The 20018-nt window shown below is 40.5% G+C and overlaps 2 protein-coding genes across 3 annotated transcripts; both read left to right on the top strand.

Annotated features, from left to right (window-relative positions):
• Positions 1-786: 786 nt before the first annotated feature.
• On the top strand, positions 787-19516 carry LOC137585315 (shootin-1). The gene is given in 9 exon segments (XM_068301048.1): positions 787-928; positions 12585-12787; positions 12845-13031; positions 13127-13436; positions 13500-13612; positions 13670-13850; positions 14277-14444; positions 14446-14641; positions 18956-19516. Coding segments are annotated over 8 exon segments (1515 nt in total). The 5' UTR covers positions 787-928; positions 12585-12600; the 3' UTR covers positions 19129-19516.
• eIF4G2 (eukaryotic translation initiation factor 4G2) lies at positions 792-12037 on the top strand. Of its 2 annotated transcripts, XM_068301046.1 has the most exons (6): positions 792-928; positions 2635-4589; positions 4992-5141; positions 5209-6414; positions 6485-7683; positions 7745-12037. In XM_068301046.1, the coding sequence occupies exons 2-6, from the start codon at positions 2654-2656 to the stop codon at positions 10055-10057; spliced, it is 6804 nt and encodes a 2267-aa protein (XP_068157147.1). In that variant the 5' UTR covers positions 792-928; positions 2635-2653; the 3' UTR covers positions 10058-12037. The 2 variants fall into 2 exon arrangements, with proteins under 2 accessions (XP_068157147.1, XP_068157148.1); XM_068301047.1 differs by lacking the exons at positions 792-928; positions 2635-4589 and adding an exon at positions 4798-4902.
• Positions 19517-20018: the final 502 nt, after the last annotated feature.

Raw genomic sequence — 20018 nt, 5'->3', positions numbered from 1 at the left:
CAATGAACTAATGTAAAGAACCGGCTAATATAATTTCTAACTGGAACTCAGTTCGCTTTTTCGTTTCTTGGTTTTTTTTGTGTAATTTGCGCTTGTGTGTGTGTCTGTTCGAGAGTGAGTGAGGCAAAAGTCGAGTAAGTACCGACCAAAAAGCTACGGCATAAAAACAACAACCAACGCCTTAACAAAACTCATCTTAAACAGAAAAAAGAAACAAACTGAAAAACAGCAAACAATTCAAGTGAAGTAAAAAGAAAGAAAAATGGAAACCATTTTCAGCTTTTGTTGTTTTTTGTTTGTTTGCTGTTTTTATACGGGAAATGTTTGATGTGAGGCGGGGCAAGCGGTGCTCGAAAATTCGTAGAATTAATCAAATTGTAATTGTATTGTACGTGCAAAATTAAACCAAACGTTTTATCTTTTTTTCTTAACTATAGAAAAAATTACCGTGAAATTTTAGCAGTACGTTTTTTTCTACATTTTTTGTACGTATGTACGTGCTTGTCGTCCGTAGTTGTCGTCGTCGTCCTCTTCCTCCTCATCCTCTTTCTCAATGTTGATGTGGGAGTAGATGTGGATGTGCATGCGGATGTTGAAGTTGTGTGTGTGCGTGTGTCGTCACCGAGCAAAATTCATTGGGAACTTCAAGTTTGCCGTTAACGTAAACAATTGCAACAAAAAACAGTAAAAGTGAAGAAAAAAAGACAAAAAATTGTAAACTATAAACTAAAAAGCGCAGGTAGCAGCATTATACCTGTAATACAAGTGGCGTCCTCATCGTGGGGACCTGGTTCAGCCACTGTGTTGAAAGCGGCCCGAAAACGTCGCAGCAACAGGATCAAGTGCCACATACACAAAAAGGACATCAGCCATATCAACCGACCAGGGAGTGGAGGCAGCGGCAACAATATCAGCAGCGCAGGAAGCGGTAAGTCAGAGCTTTTTATTTTGTATCTCAGTCTTGGTCATTTTGTCTTTCTTTATTTCTAAACGATTAATTTTAAAATATGCTTAAAAAATCCAACTCGATTTCTGTCTCGTTGTCACTCTCTCTCTTTCGCTCTCTCTCCTCGACAAAGGAAATATATTCCAATCAGACGATTGCAAATTGGAATGACTCTTCTCTTACACACACAGACACGCAACTAGTTTTTGTTTACAAACAAAATAGCCAAGTGCAAAAATTCTCACAAACAGGTTTTCTCCAATTTCCCTTCCATCAGCATCTTCGCTTTCCACAAAACGATGCAGTGGGTGGCGTTGCATGAAAAACGAAAAAAAGAAAACTGGTTTTACCTGGCTAGGAAAATTATTTGGCAAAGGCCTTTCATTCCGTCTTCATTTGAGGTTTGAGTTAAGATAAAATCTAACATAGTAAAATGTTTCATACCAGATTGTGTGGAAGTACTGTCGTTTTCCAATTGGACGATATATCGTCAAAATTTAATAAAAAAAAAAAGGGCCATTCTATTTAGAATTTTAGTATTGTAGACAAAAATTATCAGACAAAGTAATAACTAAATGATGATAAAGTGTATTGTTTAAGGTAATAAAAATATAGAAATTTCCCATTTTGATAGCTATATTTTATATATGTATGTACATATGTACAACATTTACACTTAACAGTAATTCTCCTTGATTCATTAAAAAAATATAGACACTGACGTGCATGACAAAAATTCTAAAGCCTTTCGATGGGGGGAATAAAAAAAATATTTCTCTGTAAAGTTATTAAATCTAATTTCAGTTACAATAATCTTTTTTTTTTTTTTTTTTAATTAACATTGAATAATATTCTCGGTTTCTTATACTGGTTTTGTTTGCTTTATGAACAGGCGAATTTTTTATGCAAAAGATCAGTCTCTGCCTACGCCCAGGGCCTTGGTTACGCCCACATTCACAATTGTCAAACTGTGTGTTGCCATCAGCTCTTTGGCATTTCATTTACGCTGACTAATATGCGCCACCTGTTGTGCTCTTGGGGTCTTTTTTGTGTCATTGATTAGTGTGCGTTTTGGCTCTTTGTCTGTTCGCGCCACCTTAACCAATTTGTGGGTGGAGGGGGAAACAACATTGATAAAACCCTTACGATAAGGTAGCTAGTCGGCCAATGAATTGGCGATGACATCTCTAGCATTATGCATCAGTATCGCCCATATTGGGTGACATCATGCCACGGAGCTCAATTAAAAAAGCTAAAAGAGAGAGAACTGACAGAGAGAAAGACTGAGTTTCGTCTGCTCCAATTTAAATAGAGACGAAAAAAGTGTTTGCATTTTATTTTGCTAACTTTAAGTTGATTTAAATAAATTTAAAATTTTAATTTGCATGCTCTTGCCTTGTTGGGTTCGCTTTTTGGACTGCCTTATCACATATCCATCTATAAATTCATCCATTCACATATACATTTATATAATCCCAGAGCATATATTTTTTAGACCATGGTCAACACCATTAAACCAAATCTCATTCCCCTTCATTTTCATTTCCATCGTACTAACATGTTAATATTTGTACATTTTGTCTCTGGGCGTGTGTGTGTCTCTCTCCCTCTCTTTCTGAATCTCTGGCGGGTGTGCGTGCGTGCGTACATATTTGTGTGTGTGTACGTTTGACTTGATGTGCATCCAGATCCTTCGAAGGTCCTCCTATGTTCCCGCAAACGGGAGGGGGTGGGAAGGGAACAAGGCCACAGTCAACACACCAGCAACAACAGCAGCAGCTCCATCAGACGGCGCAGTCGCACCACCACCACCACCACCACCTACAACAACAGCAGCAGCAGCAGCAGCAACAACAACAACAGCAGCAACAGTCGCGCATTTCTCTCCAGCAGCAGCAACAGCAAGTGCAACCTCAACAGGATCACACGGTGTTTGTGCCTAATCACAATAATATCCACCACCATCAGCAGCAGCAACAACAACAACAACAGCAACAACTCTTACAACAGCAACAGCATTTGCAACAACAACATCATCTGCAGCAGCCGCCACCGCAGCAGCAGCACCAACATCATCAACAGCATCAATCGGTCATCTTCTATCCTACCCCAGCCACCTATCCCGGTCACTCGTCCAGCAGCAGCAGCAATGCCAGCGGTGGCGGCGGCGCTGCCCTTCAATTGAGCGCCGCCGCCAGCAGTGGACCAGTGGGAGGACATGGACATCAGCAGCTTGGTCACCAGCATGGACATGGTCTAGGTCACGGTCACGGGCATGCCGGCGTGCTCACTCCTTCGAACAGTAACACCAATCTGGCCCGGGCTTTAAACAATACGGCCTTGCCGCCCCATTTTCAGCAATCAGCCGGCCTGATTGCACCTCCTGGCAGCAATGCGCCCGGTGGAGCAGCCACCTTTATATCCACCACCTACTTACCCTTTAACCAGGCGGGTCAGGGAATGGTCATGGGAATGCCGACGACTGCAGCTGTTGCCTTTCCCACAAATGGTTCAACGGGAGCTCCAACAACGGCATTTTATGCCACAGCCCCTCCTCCACCACAGCCGCAACAGAATCAACTGCAGCCCACGGGTCAGCAGCAGCAGCCGCCACAGCAACAAGTACAAGCTCCCGCAGCTGGGCAACCACAGGCTATTTATTATGTAGGTACAGCTGCACCCAGTGTCAGTGCCCAAAATCATCATCACCACAACAACAATGGTGCTATGGCAGGCGGTAGTATTTCCCACAGAGCAGGAGGAGCAGGAGGCGGTGCAGCAGGTAGTAGTGGTGGCTTGCGGTCTGGTGGACAAAGAGCGACAACGGCTCAGCATACAAATTTTTTTACATATACCGTTCAAGCGGGGGCACAACAACGTCCGACACTTGTCAACAATGCCCCAGCCGCAGCCGTTGGCACAATGATGACTCCGCGTAGTGGCTCCACTTATCACATGCCGCCAGCTTTTGTTCCCGGCATACCGATTGCTACACAAGGCGGAATTACTACTGCCCCTTTGTTGGCCTCCGCTGCACCCACGTCGGGTCCAGCAGGATTGCATGCCTATGCGCCACACTTGCAGAATGCCAGTGCCCCTGGCTTGACCAATGTGGCCACAGTAGGGGTAACTGGTGGCTTCTCGGCCACAGCTATGTCAGCGGCGGTACCCGGTCAAGTCGGATCGGCCGCTTGTGATAAGATTAGTAAGCGCCGCTATGCCATTCCTATTATACATCCCGACACCAAGGAGAATGTCCTCGATCCCAATAGCTCGGTGTTTATCAAAAAGGATTCTAATTGTACGCTAACCCCATGCACAGCCTTGGATAACAGTGATAGCACCATGTGCTTATATAAGTCCCCCACACTGATGTCTGTCGGCTCTGAGTCGTCACTTGTTTCTGGGGTCATGGTCGATCAGGAAATACAAACTGTGAAGGCATCGCCCAATCTCGGGCAGTCCATATCCGCAGAGGACCAGCAGAATAGGGGTCTCACCTTTGGAGATGTTGACTCAATTGAATCATCGACAACAACAACAGTTAGCACCGACAAGGATCAGATAAGTGTCATTGTCAAGGATATACTGGCTCATTCTGGCAATGCCGAGGAGCACCTTAGTTTCTTGCAATTTAGTGATGGTGAGTCTTCAAATTTGATATTAACATTTAGATTGTCAAAATTTTTCGCATTTTAAATTTTGGAAAAGCCATGATCAAAAAGATTTTATATTATGCACTTTCATGCAGTTCAAAAATAATAATAATATAAGTACTTAACACTTTAAAATTTGTAATTATGGTTTGTTTCTGTTTTGAAAAACTGTCGGTTCAAATATAGTTTCCTTGAAATTTCTGTCATTCAGATAATTCAGAAACTATTGCTGTGTATATTCAAAATTATAAAAGTTAAGTCTTGGGCAGAACAGTAGAATTCTCGGGACATGTTACTAGGGTAAAGTAAAACTTCGGACTACCGTAGTTAGATTGTGTTATATATTTATCATTTTCTTATATGTGTACTTTCTGTGTATTTGCTTGCAGTGGACAATGCCACGGAGAATCACGACGCCGCTTTGCCTCAGGTACACAAGCAGTTAAATTTAAACGAATTTGTAGAATCATCCGGCCAATCACAGGCGGTGCTGTTTAAGGAGTCAAAGAAGCAGCGTCCGAAATCGGCCAACAAGCAAAGTAAGTTCTTGCAGTACATTTCGCAAATGGCTTATATCTATTTATTTGATTTATATCTAATTTGCAGGCACAGCCACGCCAACATCTATAGCGAATGACGTGGCCGAGGCAGCTGCCAGCGGCTGCTCTGGCATTACCATTTTACCCAGAAGCCATCAAATGCAAGCTTCAACGACAACCAGTGCATCACAGCAACACCAGCCAGCCAGGGAGCAGAAGCCAACAAAATCCATAGCAACAGCAACTCCTGTCGCAACGGCTACAACAACAACAGCAGCAACAACAACAGCGGCAGCAGCTACAACAAAACAAACAAAACAGATGGTAGTTCTGGTGACTACTGCACCAACAAAGAAGCAATCGATTGCTACAGCCTCATTACCAACAGCCATCAATTCAGGAGCATCTTCATCAAATGCCTCTACGCCAACTCATCAAGTAACACAGCAGCAGCAGCAACAACAACAACAACAGCCTCAGTCACAGCGAGTTAAGGCGTCGACGACGGCAAATGCTGTGGGTGGCGCAGTAGGAAAGGTGACACAACCGACTGGACTTGCAGCTGCTGCACGTATTTCACCTGCCGCAACATTGATTTCAGGCGCAACAAGTAATAGTAACAATAATAATAATAACAGCAACAACAAAAAGATTAAAAAGGCCCAAAAACGGGCCAGGGAGCTGGAGAAAAAGAACAAAAAATCATCGATACCAAATACAAGCATTCAAAGCGCTAACAACAATAATAGCAACAGCAGCAACAACAACAATGCCAACAAGGCGACAAGTGGCAGCGCCAGCGCCAGCGGCGGCTGCGTTTTGACTAATGTAACAACAAAAATAACTGCTGTGAATATTAATATCAATATTAATAACAATATTAATCCTACACCGAATACATCTGCGGCTGCTGTTATTGTGGTTCACAAGGATATAATCGAAACAACAAAACCTTTGCTGGCTGCAACAACTACAACAACAACCAAATTAATTAACGCCGCAGAAAGAGCGACGACTACAACAACAAAAACTACAACAACAACCACAACAACAACAACTACGACTGATAAGCTTAGTGCAACTAGTAATAATCCTAGCATAAGTTCTAGCCTAAGAGACAACAAATCTCCAACACCACAACCAGTTCCAAATACTACACCTCCATTACCCGAGCAACCCAAAGAGCAAACAACAACAACAAACAATATTTGCGAGATTGTGGAAGACACAACTAATTGCTGCCAAGAGGATGAAACTATTCAATTTTCAGAGTGTTAGTAGTAATTCCATTTTATTCCAAGGTATATATATTTATGTATTAATTTATTTCATTTCATTTATAGCCAAGTACAAGGTGCAAGACGGGAATAAGCAGGAGGAGGAGGAAGATAAAACCACACTCAAAAGGGGAAAGCAACATATGGCCACTGAAGAAATCGTTGCCAAATTTTTGCAAAAGAGTTCTTCCGAATCACCTAGTAATGAAAGTGAATCGCCTCGTCAACAACTGCAATTCCTTAATAGCAGCAGTTCAGTATGCGAAGACGAGGATTCCACGACTAAAACGACAATAGTGGTTGCAAAAAGCATGGCCGATGAAGGATCTGTGGTGGGCGATTTGAAGTTTGGTGATTTTAATGAAGAGCCGCCACATGAAACCGGTTTCATATGCAGTTCCACTTGGTCTAGTTCGGTGGTAAACAAGTCTCCTCCACCAGTAGCTGCGCCTAAGAGTCCTGATTCCTCAGCACTCCTTACAAATAGCAGCAGCAGCAGCAACAGTAGCACTGCAGATCATGTGGATTGTGCACCTAAATTGCAAACAACTGTTGTGGGTAGCCTTGGTAGCAAAAAGTCTTCGCCTGTTCATCAATCAGCCAGCATAATTAAGCAGAAGTCTACCCAAAGTCCAGAGAAGAGCCATTGTCCAAGTCCCAGCAAGGTATATAAATATACCATTGATGAGCTGCGTGAGCTTTCCAAACTAACCGAGTCCCGTAAACCACCCATGGTTCCATGTCAGAAAGGAGACTGTATTGCTCAGCTATTTGTATCACGTCAGCAGCAGCAGCAACAGAGCCATCATGGCCACGGTCATAACCATCACATTCAACAGTATCAGCACATGAACTTTAATGAATCGCTCGATTATGTGCCCGGAAAGCGTGGTCGCAATCATGGTCACAGTTCGAATAAGAACAAACATCATGACGTACATCAGCAATTGGCGGCTGCTGGCCTGGGAAATCAGGGCACAGGAGGCATTTTAGCCAATTTGGGGGCAAATCAACGTAATATGGACATTATTCGGGTTCAGCTGTCATTGAAGGAGGAGATTAAACTATCCGAATGCGAGAATGCTTGGCAACCCGAGACTTTGCGTCGTATGTCATCGACCAGTAATGCAGATGAAGACGAGAATGTGGAAGCAGTTTTAAAGAAGGTGCGTGGCATACTTAACAAATTGACCCCGGATAATTTTGATGTGCTGCTTAAGGAGATGTCCAGCATCAAGATGGATAACGAGGCAAAAATGACAAATGTGAGTTTAATTTTTTAATAAGAGAGCTTATCTCATTCAAGTTTTATATTTTGTTTTTCAGGTGATGCTGCTTATTTTTGAAAAGACAATTAGTGAACCAAACTTTGCCCCAACCTATGCTCGATTCTGTAAGGTGCTGTTTCATGAGATCAAGGCGGAGAATAAGTCGCTTTTTACCAGCTCCCTGATCACTCGGATTCAGCATGAATTCGAATCGAATGTTAACGATGCCAACGCCAAGGCAAAGAAGCTACAGCCCACTATGGAACTAATTAGCGAGTGCACAGATGTGTCCAGAAAGACTGAGCTTCGCTCTGAAATGGAAGATCTAGAATATCAGTTCCGACGACGAGCCTGGGGTACAGTCCGTTTCATTGGTGAGCTCTTCAAGCTGCAATCGCTCACAAGCGATCGTGTGCTACACTGCATCGAGTCGCTGTTGGAACATGGATGCGAGGAGAAGTTGGAATATATGTGTAAGCTTCTAACCACTGTCGGCCATCTACTGGAGTCGAGTGTGCCAGAACCGTATCACAGTCGCGATCGCATTGAGAAGATATTCCGTCGCATTCAGGACATAGTGAATCGATCCCGTGGCACTTCCCACAGGCAACAGATTCACATTAAAATCAGCAGTCGTGTAAGATTTATGATGCAAGACGTCTTGGATTTACGTATTCGTAATTGGGATCAACCTCATCAGCCATCTTCAGGGCAGAGTGGACGGCAGCAGCCGCGTCACAAGCAGCAAGTGGATGAGTCAAAGGATCATGGCCAGCATCAGCATGGTGGGCGTGGTGGACAGCAGCAGCAGTCGCATCAGCAACAAAAACATCATCATGGCCACGACGGCAGCGGCGGCAATTACTTTCTACAGAAGATGCCCAAACAGCAGCAGCACGAAAATCAAACTGTCAGTATTGATCCAAGCAAGTTGCGCTTTAGTAGCAGCACCACCAATGACGAGTCGACTGCCAAATTGGGCAACTCTTCGCATTATCAGTGGCGCAATGCTGGCAATCGGCCAGTTAATGCAGCTCCCGTCCCAACGCCGACTAGTCTATTGAAGCGTTTGCCCACAGCACCCACATCCGGACAACAGAATCAGAATCCAAGCATTAATTTCTCGCAATATCGACATCCGCCGCCGCCTTTGGGGATGCCCCTACCGAAGGCAGGTCGCAATATCAATCCCGAGACGACGGATCCCGGTCTCGATGAGAAACAGTGCAAAGAACTGGTAACCCAATTGATCGAAGAAGCAATGGATACACGTGCCTGGCAACCAGAAGTATTGGCAATCTGGCGTACATTGCAAACGAAACAACAAATTGCTGTCCTTCATTATTTGCTGATCGAGTATCTGCATATGGCCAGAGTGAGTAGGCTACAGCGTCAGGCCTGTGCCAAAGTGTTTATCGAACTGATGCGTACGGATGCCATGGACAAAATGATTTTTACCCAAGCCTACATAAGGTTCGGAGATGGTTTTTCCGAAGTACTGGTGGATGTGCCCAATGGATGGGCCTATGTCTTTGAATTCTTAGGCCCAATTATGCACGCCAAATTGTTGGATTTTAAGGATGTATGGCAGCGACGTTGGCACGAGGATACCTATTTCACAGAGCGCTTTGTGGCCGCCTTCGTTAACTATTTTGTTCAGGAATTTGGCGCTGGCTATGCTCGCAAGTTGTGGCTCAATGAGTATAAACTGGACAGGGGCCAGATGTTCTGGAGCCATACAAGGCAATTTTGTGATTTTGTGCAGTCGCATGGCTTTCACTTTCTCGAACCAAATGTTGTCCAGCATACCAAAGTATCTAAACAGCAGCGTTCACCCACTGAGCATGTGGAGCGCATTGCTCAGTTAATGGGCTGTTCCAGCGACATGGCGATTGACTATATAAATACCAACGTAGCTATAAACACAAATTTTGTGAGGCAACTCACCAAATACCTCTGCTGTGACTTTGCACTTACTGTGATGGCCTCGCCGGCGAATACGAAGCCAAATAACTCGAATAACAATAACAAGAAAATGAAAAATAACAGCGTCAAGCCGTTGCAATTGAATATGGAGAGCTTTAGGAGCAGATGCACACCATTGCTGCGACTGTGCATAGATGCCCAGGAGGCTCATGAAATAGCGTGCATTGATGCCACCGTGGACTCGTTGCAGCAACACTTTATGGCCGAAATGGAGGACGAGATTGCTGCTGGTGAAACCATATGCAACACATTTAGCATATTGTACGATTCGGAGGTGATACCCAAGGAGTCGTTTGATAAGTGGTACAAGCTGGAGATTGAGCATTCATCCCATTATCGTCGGCCGTTCATAGACAGATTGCGCATGTTTATTCAGGATATGTGAAATTCCATCAATCCAGTCAAACTATCAAGCAACCCGGAGCAATTCGAAGACAAGAAAACCCTAATCGTACCACAAGCAAGAAAATAAACACGCGGTCACTCGACAAACATAATATATATATAACACACTAACTAATCTATCGAGCGATCGATACATTTACAAAATCATGTTTGTAAATTCAATCAGACCAAACGGCAACAATAATTTATTTTATAATTAACCATTTTTCTCCAAAAACACAAACATACACATTCTCCTATCACCTCTTCATATAGATAGATGATCCCCTTATTTTCCAGATCTAATCAACTTCTCCAAATTCGATTTTAAAACAGTTCAGACATGAACACACAAAGTTTAAGCTGTTTTACATTTCTCACAACAACAACGCGTTCCTTAATTGAGATCTGAAACCATATTGATTATCAATTGATTTGGTAATGTTTCCAACACAAAATCAAAAGGTCATTAAATTTGTATACTTTCAGCCAATAAAAAAAAAAAAAAAAAAAGACGCAAAAAAAAAGAAAATTAACAAAAAAAGAAATCTCGGTGTTAAAAAGTATTTCAACAGAATGTATAAGCTGTAAGGCAGGGTATAACTCAATCTTTATCTATATATAGCTATAGAATCTATAATTTTTCGTAGACCTACAGTATTTCGTTATACATTTAAATTGTTTTAAAAAAGATATTAAAAAAAAAAAACAAGAAATGAAACAGTCAAATCTCCTGCGCGGGCAAAGGTCGCCCACTTTCTTTCTCTAGACTCGTGAATTTGAATTAATATTTTCGTTATTTTGGTTTAACTTTTCTACCTTTCAGTACAAAGCTTTATGAATTTGCATTGTTAAATTAATTTTTTTGATTTATTCTTTTTTTGTTTTGTAAAGAATGGCTCAAATCAAATAGCTAAATCCTTTTTCCCTACAAGAAATGACGAGAAGAATCTGTATTTAAAACTTCGAGGCTTAAGTTAGACACAAAATTTCATAAATAATTATAAATACATAAAACTTATATATATATATATATTTATATAAATCTATGCATAAAATATAAAATACATATGTATACTTTAAAATGTAAATTATAAAACAAAAATCCATCACTCATAAACAGAAAACAAAACAGCAAAAAAAAACCGAAAAAGAAAACAAGAAAAAAATGAAATGAAAAACAACAAAAAAGACATGTAAAGTTTTTAGTACGCATGAGGAACATCCAAAGATAAAAATTAAAATTAGTTGTAAAAAGGAAAGATGAAAATACATTAAAAATAATTTGAGAAATTCAAAAGAAAACAAAAAAAAAACACTATAGCTATTTAAACCAAATTCAAAAACACTATACTTATTCATTAAAACAAAAATTGAGAGAAAAAAAACAAAAAACAAAGAGCTCTAAGCCGCCTTCAATTAGTTATTTTTATAAAATTGAACGAAAAATAAAAATCTTGAAAATTTATATTTAAACACACAAAACTTACACAAAGTAAACAAAAAAGAAAAGAAAAAACCAAAACAAAAAGGCAGCAAAAAAAAAATGGAAAGAAAACGTTGTATTAATCATGTAATTATGTTTTTATTTTATTTTTTTTTTTTATTTTATTATTTAATTTTACACTTCAAGTGGAAAAACAAGAATATGGGAAATTAACTAACGAACATAATGTCGAAGGAAAAAGAAAACATTTAAAAAAAAAAAACTATAAACAAATGTAATCAGTAAATGCAGAAAAAACCAGCAGCATTCAAATTAAATGAAATTTGTAGCTAAGAAAAGGAAAATGTAAACGCTTCTGCACTGAAAAGCAAATATTTCTAAAGCCAAGCTAACAACAAACAAAAAACAAAAAAAAAAAACGAAAACCAAATTCAAGAGGGGAGAAGCAAATTGAATAAGGCTTAGAGACCGGCCACTTTAACTTGTTTCGGCAAGCATTTCAAATGTTTAGCCAAAATTTTGATTCTGAGATAATATGTAGCAAAAATGAAATGAAAAAGTTTTGAGATGTTTGCATTTTAGCGAGAAAGCAAAATAAATAAAAAGAATTAAGTTAAAACACACACACACAAAAAAGGACTCCAACAGACAGACGGACAGAAACGGACACGTGTAGGCAAAGCGAAAGTAAAGTAAAATGTATGGCATAAAGCAAATGATATAACCGCAAAGGACAAACTGAATGAATGGTGTGTGGAGTCCTGTTGCGAAAGGAAAAATAAGAAAAAAGTAAACAAATAAAAATTAAAAGAAAAATTGCAAGTCGTTTTTCAATATGGGTCCCCAGTTGAAGGACACAAGTTCAGAGGAGGCATGCAGCATGCACACACACTCACACTTACATAAACAAACACACACGCACACAATATCATACATTCACTTGGTGATGGCAGCTTTTTAGTTACTTAAAGGTTAAGGATAACTCGCTTTAATGCTTGTGTCTTGCACGCAAAATGTAAGCAACAACTTATGCATAATCATTCAGTCATGACCTCTCTCTGTTTCTATATCTCTCTCAAAGTTTCTAGTTATTCAAGATGGAACGTCGTGGACGCATTCCAGTGGCAAAGTTTCGCACTCAGGAGGCCAAAACACGTAGTCGGAGTCGTGTCCGTGAACCAGATTACAATGAACAGGATCCGGAACATGATATGTTTACACTGCTCGAGGACAATATCGCCCTGAAGGAGGAGAACAAAGCTCTTAAGTTGGAGATAGAAACACGTAAGTGAAATCAAATCGTTTTAATCTCAACAACTTATTATTTCATACTTAATACAGACAAAACCACACAAGAGGAGCAACAATCACAACATGAGAAGCTATGCATTCAGTTGGAATCGCTGCAGCAGCAGCAGGGCAATTTCGATACCCAGATCAGGGAACTTACTGCCAAATTTAATAAAGCCCTCAACGAGCGGAATGCCTTGGACAAACTTCATAAAATGAAAGTCGATCAAATACAAAAGTAAGTCCCAATGAAGTTCACGAAGTTCAAAAACAATGCTTTAACTATCCATCCATAAATGAATTAATAACTGTTTATCGTGTTCTTACTAATAGTCTCACCACTGAGCTGGAACACATGCGCGAAAGGGAGCCTACACCAACTGTCAATCCCCGTCTGGTGTTTGGCTCTGCGGATCTCAAGCGCAAACTATTGAAAATACTTCAACAGGGCAGCGTTGATAGTGTCGACAATGATTCGAATAACTTGGATAGTCTGATCGATGCCAATATGGAGGGTATTCCGATTACTAGTGCCCTAGTAGAGCGTCTAGTTGACGAATTCTTTTCGTTGAAGCAACTAACTAATGCCGTGGAACTCCAACTGTACGAGGCAAATGAGAAAATGGCCGAGCTGCTCGAACAGGTAAGTTCTTTATTTTTCAATGTTCTTTTTAAAACACTGAAAAACAAATGCTTTTTATTGCAGCAACACTCCCTGGAGGAGGAGAGCGAAACGCTCAGAACGGAGAACAGCAATTTGACAAAAGTGGCAAAATTACTCACCGAAAACATGAAGGAGAGTGTTGAAACTAGCCAAAAGTAATTATATTGAAAGCTCTATTGACAAAAGAATTTATATTTAGTGCTTGTTTTTAGAATGGAGGCGGCATTGATTAAAATGAAACAACGCAACGATGAGCTAACTGCCAAGACTAAAGATCTGACTGATGCACCGCAGCCATCGCCAACCAAACTTCATGAGCAAGCTGAATTCGAGGAGATCAAGGATCAAGTGCAGCAACAGGCACGCGATCATAATGAACGAATTGTGGAAATGGTAATCTATTGTGCACATTTTCACTGGAATTATCTCTCTATCAATCTCTATCTATCTAACTATCTATCTGGTAGCAAGCACGCAGTGTGTTTGATATTTTCAAGCCGTTCTCCAATATGTTTAAGAGCAACAATTAAACAAAAGAAATGCATGGAATGTGTCCAACAATAGTTGTTGTGGTCCATTCTATTCCAATTTGTCCCAAGTATTGGTGATGGGTATAAAAACGAATCCCTTTCAACAAGAGAAATGTAAGCAAGTGGCTTGTTCTTGCTCTCGCTCTTGCTCTATGTTATCTATATATCTCGCTGCCTGTTTGCACTAACTCACTTTGGCTGCTAATAATTGATTTAATACTAATTTTCCAACTGCCCTCCGACCCACTCTGTTCCCCCTCCCCTCTCCCACATATTCTTGCAATTGTAGCAAAGCCTTATGGATGCGGCTATAGCTAAAACCACTAACGATGAACTAAAAAAATTACAACTTAAGTTGGAAATCCTTGAGGAACAGTTGCGAGAAGCTTTAACACGTGCTGATCGAGCCGAGGATCAATTGGCACAATATCAGCAAACAACAGCAGCTCCTCCATCTCCTCATCCTAAACAACCACCCCCCGCCACCACCTCCACCGCCGCCACCCCTACCAGCGCTTTCCATGCCATTTAATACTGGTGGGTCTAGGGCTGGAGCAGTGGTTGCCAGTTTCAGTGATCACATAGCCGGCCACAATTTGCATAAGAACATTATCGATACGGTGAAACATCAGGTAGAACCGCAGGCAGCAACAGGTATGTATACCCACAACACATTTAAGAATCTTTCACCTGCTTCCCTTCAACGCTCAAAGTCAGACATTGAACCCAGTTTTTTCTTGCGCATTCTTTATGCTGCCATTTTCAATTTGGGCTGGGATTTTTCCGAGTATGTGATGGAAATGTGGGCAGAAATGTAGGTGGGTGTTGGTTATGGGTTTCAATATTGGCAATTTCTTCATAACAAGAAACTTTATGAACTTTTTGTACTTGGAACTTTCCAACTATTGTTGAAAAGTTAAGCTCACGCAAAACGTTGACCCCCAAACCTCGGCACTAGAAGGAAGACTGGCAGAAGGACTACATAAACTTGTACATATGTACATACATAGGTAGTGAGAGCCAGCATGAAATCGAAACTATGCAAAAGAAACAACAAGACAGGCGAATAGTTTTGACCAACAAGTCAATTTTAACTGCGACTAGTGCCAGATTTGAACTCGTTGAAGTTTTTTTTTCTCTTTTTTGTTATGTGTTGCTTCTTACTTGGTGTAGCCAAAAATGAAAATGCCTAAATAAGAGCAACGAAACAGGCATTTCTCTTCTCTATCTCTGCCACTCATGTTACGCTCAGCTGTGACTGCGGCTAATCCTTGGCAGCCAAGCGTTGACAAGTGCCAGCCATTGTCGGTTGTGTTCCAAAGATGATGAAGCTGCTGCTAGAAGGATACGTTGTGTGATGCTGTTGTGTGACGGGAGAACCCTTATATCTAACTTGTTGCTGTCAATTGTCAGTTACGCTTCATGCAATCCCATCCTTCGCCTGATCCACTCTGGCATCCCAAACTCCCTGCCTCTCTCTGCAAATGTAATTGATTTTACCTACACGTCGCTTCTTTTACGGCCCGACTGGCTGGCAGCCATTGTTGACGGCTGCAGAACACCAAGTTCTTAATTAAGTTTGCAAGAGGCTTTTGAAGGGCCATGCTGGACCCACTACAACCTGTCTGGTTCATATCCATATATACAAAGAGAGATAGAGATAGAGCGAGAGTCATATACATATACAAATATATATTTATATATAGACAAAGCAGGGGTGGATTATAAAGAAGTTAAGAACGGCCAGACGCAAAAACTTTTCATTTCTATGTTAGTCCAAGTCGTTTATATAGAAATTAAAAGCGAGAAGAACTGGACTAAAATCCAAATTTTCGATCAATTTGATGTTTATGCCAAAACATGGAAAACTTTTGATTACAAATCGTTAGTTAAATGGAAATTTGTATTATTTCCTCCCCTTCTCTGTTGAGCTTTTCTCACGCTCTCATTTCTAGAACCGTGAAAACCTAATTAGCGAGAGAGAAAGAGATGGATTTCCCTTGTTTTTCCCCCATTTTTTTCTTCTCTGCCATCATAATAAATTTTGCACACAATACGAAGCCGCCATCAAGTCCCTGGTGTTTCGTCGCCTTTCTCTCTCTGTGTGTGTGTCTGATTGCTATTGCACTTGTGGGCCATCATTGGCGTTTAATTTCCGTTTCTCTTAATTTAAAACAATTGTAAGAAATCTCATGTTTTCCTTACCCAATTCAAGTGCTGGTCCTAGAGTATTGACCTTATAATTTAAACAAAAACATATAGAGATGATAAGTATTAGCCATATCGACTGCACATGGCAGATGTACGCAACTGGTTGTATATACATATGTATGTATGTATGTAAATACATGAAGAATTAGAGTGGTTCAATAATATAGCTAAAAGTTATAACAATTATGTAGTTAGAACCTTTTTTTATTAGTTAGCCCGTACTAATTGCTTCAGAAAACAGTCTGTCCTCCTACTTTACATTAACTTTGACAACATCAGAGTTTTCTATATAAAACTCGAATGACTCTTTTGGGCTAGGATATATTTAATATGTCATATTCGAGCCACCCAAATGTTGCAGGCACGTTGTCAAAACTTGGTTACGAGAGAAGTGGTTTCTGTGTAGAAACACACATACTTTCTGCTTGTGTGTGTGTGTTTGTCTCTGTGCATACTGCATCGACAAGAATGTATCTATGAGGGGGAGGCGGCTACACATAACATTGGCTAATATGAAACACAGCTATCGATCCATAAATAATTTATTAAATTTCCAATGCCTTTGTAGCGCGCAATGTTTGTGGTATGCATTGTAATTTGGTCAAACTAATTGGCCAAAAACAGCCTTTGTAGCCGTGTAGCCTTTTGATAATTGGATTATTAATCGCAAGCAACACAGACTGCTGCTACTCTGGACTAAGTAATAGACAAGCGCATGTACTATATAGCAACATGGAGTCGCTTAAATTACTCAATTTATTGATTTATTAAAGCATAAATATAGATAATAGGTTCTGTGATGGATTCACTCTGTCTCTAAGCTCTCACTATCTCTGGGACCATGTGGTAAACAATATTATATAGTTAGAAATAACTCAAAAATTGAAATGAAACTTTCATTTTTGAATTTAGATCAAATAATGATAGTATAGATAGTAGGAGATCATAATCATCAACAGGCAGGCAATTGTCAACTAATCCCACTAGCTGTTGGCCACTTACCATGTACCCGCAGCAACAACTTGGGAGCAGCTGACAGGCAAAGTCATGGGCATTGCAGAAGCATAAACACACACAAACACACACACTGTCACAAGCACTTACTAGAAGGACAGGGGCCCGAACCGACCCACACGGACGCACACACTCGGATTTCGACACTCGCGCACACTGTCACTATGCTAGTAGTAAGTACTTCCATTTCCGTTTTCTTGGTACGCTAGCGTTGCCTACTTTTTGGCGCGCGCATCCTCGTAATGAGCACACATTCAAATCAAAATCAATCAACGCACGTATTGTCAGAAGCCAGCAAAATGCCGGCAAGAATGTACAGTCTATATACGATATATCTATATATATTTACACTCTCGTATTCTCGTTAAGTACGTGCACAACGGAAAAGCCCAGAAAAGGCGAAAGCGCGCGCGTCTCTGGTGAAGAACATGAGGCATTTGAGCTGGCAGCGAAGCGTTACAGCAGCTTTACAGCTATCCAATGTGATGCTGGTGGCTGGTGCCTCGTGTCCTCGGTCCTCGGTCCTTGGTCGTCGGTATCGTATTGGTATCGGTAACGGTATTTGTTTTTGTCCCATAAATGAAGCGAAGCACACGAAGGAGAATCCTGATAAGATTGTCGTAGCCAATTGTTGTACAAGAGTGTGGGTGTTTGTGTGTTTGTGCGGTGTGTATGTGTGGCACAACAAGTTGTTCTTGTTGTTGCCAAGGTTGCAATATTCACTTTCTTTGGGTCTGCTGCGAATGATTTCTGCCAGTGTAACTTAATTGTCAATGAATAACCCAACACACCCGACACACAATTGCCAATATCCTGGCAGTTGAAGTAGGTCCCGAGTGCCATTTCCGGTTTCAGTGTTGAAACTTAAATTTGATTTAAGTTTGCCCCTGCATGAGCCATGAGCGAAAACCTTTAGTTGGCTTCTTTTGCCTTGGTAACCGCAACGCAAGTGTGACAAGGAGAGACAAATGGACCGCCTCGAGGCGAGAGAGCTTGTCGTGGCTTTAAATCACATTTTTCATACATTTTTTGTTTTTTTTTTTTTTGGCTGCCTAGCAGAGTTTTATGTGTTACCCAACGCCTAATTCAAGTCGTATCAAATTCGCCTACAAGAAAGGAGGATGACGATGGTGATGATGGCCAAGATGATGGGCGGCAGGAGTACGCAATTTATTATTTTTACGAGTGAGCCGCATTGTTGTGGTTGTTGTTGTAGTGGCTATGGCTTATTATTATTATTTGTGCGTTTTATATTTCCGTGCTTTATTGCGCCACACAAACCTCAAGCATGAGCCTGGCATTTTTCTTATGCTCCCGCACCACCAAACACATTCTCATAGCCAGCATACATCCATATATATTTTCATTGACTGACTTCTATAGCGGGTGGTTGGGGTACACCAACAAGTCAATGTCAGCAGCTTCATTTGTTCCCTCTGACAGTTGTTGAATGCCGACACGGTAGCTTAGTTCAACCCCTTAACCCCACAAAGCCTTCTCCTACCCCATCTGTGATTTATATCCTCAACATCCTTTAAAGTCCAGGGCTTACTTGATTATGCCAATGTTTCAATGCCAAACAATGGCTCTTAAAGGTGAGTAGTCGTAGTCTTCGGTTTTAACAACTAAACGCATGTTTTGTAGCGCTAAACCTTTTCGGAGTGGCCTAATCATTGTAGTTTGCTTCAATACTTCATTTTAGTTATTCTTAATAGCTATTAATTTTTGTATTCTTTTTTCCAGGTCTTGACGCTCTAGTAAGGGAATTCAAGTCGGGGGGCGTGACACTTCGACGTCGGAATCGTCGCAAGACCGGCACCAGCGAGGCTCTTAAAGAGATGTTCCAAGTCCTAGAGATAAGTCAAAAGCAGAATCGTAATTCGAAAATCTGTGTGGATTTGCATTCGCCCACATGAATGACTTATTCACACATTTTTCCTCCTACTTGCCGCATTTGCTCTCTGTCTCTCTATATTACTTCTGGTCTCAAAACTCTCAAGGCTTTTGCTGTTGCTTTAACAACGAACATTCCATGCATTTCCAATGAAACTTGTATTATTGTGTGCCTTCTATTAAAGAAATTAAAGCAATTTCTAATATTTTAAGATTAAGCATTATTTTTCAGAAACATTACAATTTTTCTCTATTATTAATACAAACCAATTCTTGTTCTGTTTGCTCTAATACTTTTTACATCAACTTTGACATGTGTTCATTTATTGTTTAACGTCTTTCATGTTTTCATTATTTATTAAGCAAAAACCAATCGGAATATTTTAAATAAACTTTTTAACCAAATCTAAATCTCTTATACCGTGTAAATTTATTTAACGAATCGGAATATTTGATAAGGCAAGTAAGTTAATGAATTAAAGCAGGGATTGTCATCAGTATAAAATTTATTTTTTTAAATTAAAGGTCCGAAGTCAAGAAAATTTATCTTCCTGCAAGTTTTTTGAAGCTTTTTCCTTACCAGCGAAAAAAATTTGATCACTTATAGCATTATTTGTCGACTTTCTATGACCGTTCATTTGAAATCTCGTTTAATGATGGGAGCGTGATACCAACATCTTTTACCAGAGAAAGCTGAGAAACTTCTTTGGGATAACCTTCATAACCCGTCTCCTGCAGCAAGCTGCTTGTCAGTATTCTTCGAATGCTTATTGAGGTGATTATGAATAATAATTCATAATATAATGTGTATGTACTTTAAAATTGCTTGGACATCGAAGACAATGTGGCATTAGAGATTAAACGGTCCATCGAAATTTTCGAAATTTAAAAAGTTTCTAATTAATAATCAAGT

The sequence above is a fragment of the Drosophila tropicalis genome, unplaced genomic scaffold (genome assembly GCF_018151085.1).
Source record: "Drosophila tropicalis isolate 14030-0801.00 unplaced genomic scaffold, ASM1815108v1 contig_878, whole genome shotgun sequence".
NCBI lineage: Eukaryota > Metazoa > Arthropoda > Insecta > Diptera > Drosophilidae > Drosophila > Drosophila tropicalis.
Note: the sequence above shows the minus strand (reverse complement) of the source record. Positions and strands in the feature narration are given on the sequence as shown.

Bases quoted from the DNA above. Each gene is read 5' to 3' on its own strand.
- eIF4G2 (XM_068301046.1), top strand. From the start codon at position 2,654: ATGTTCCCGCAAACGGGAGGGGGTGGGAAGGGAACAAGGCCACAGTCA. The intron at 4,590-4,991 runs GTGAGTCTTCAA...ATTTGCTTGCAG, and splicing joins TTTCTTGCAATTTAGTGATG to TGGACAATGCCACGGAGAAT. The intron at 5,142-5,208 runs GTAAGTTCTTGC...TCTAATTTGCAG, and splicing joins GAAATCGGCCAACAAGCAAA to GCACAGCCACGCCAACATCT.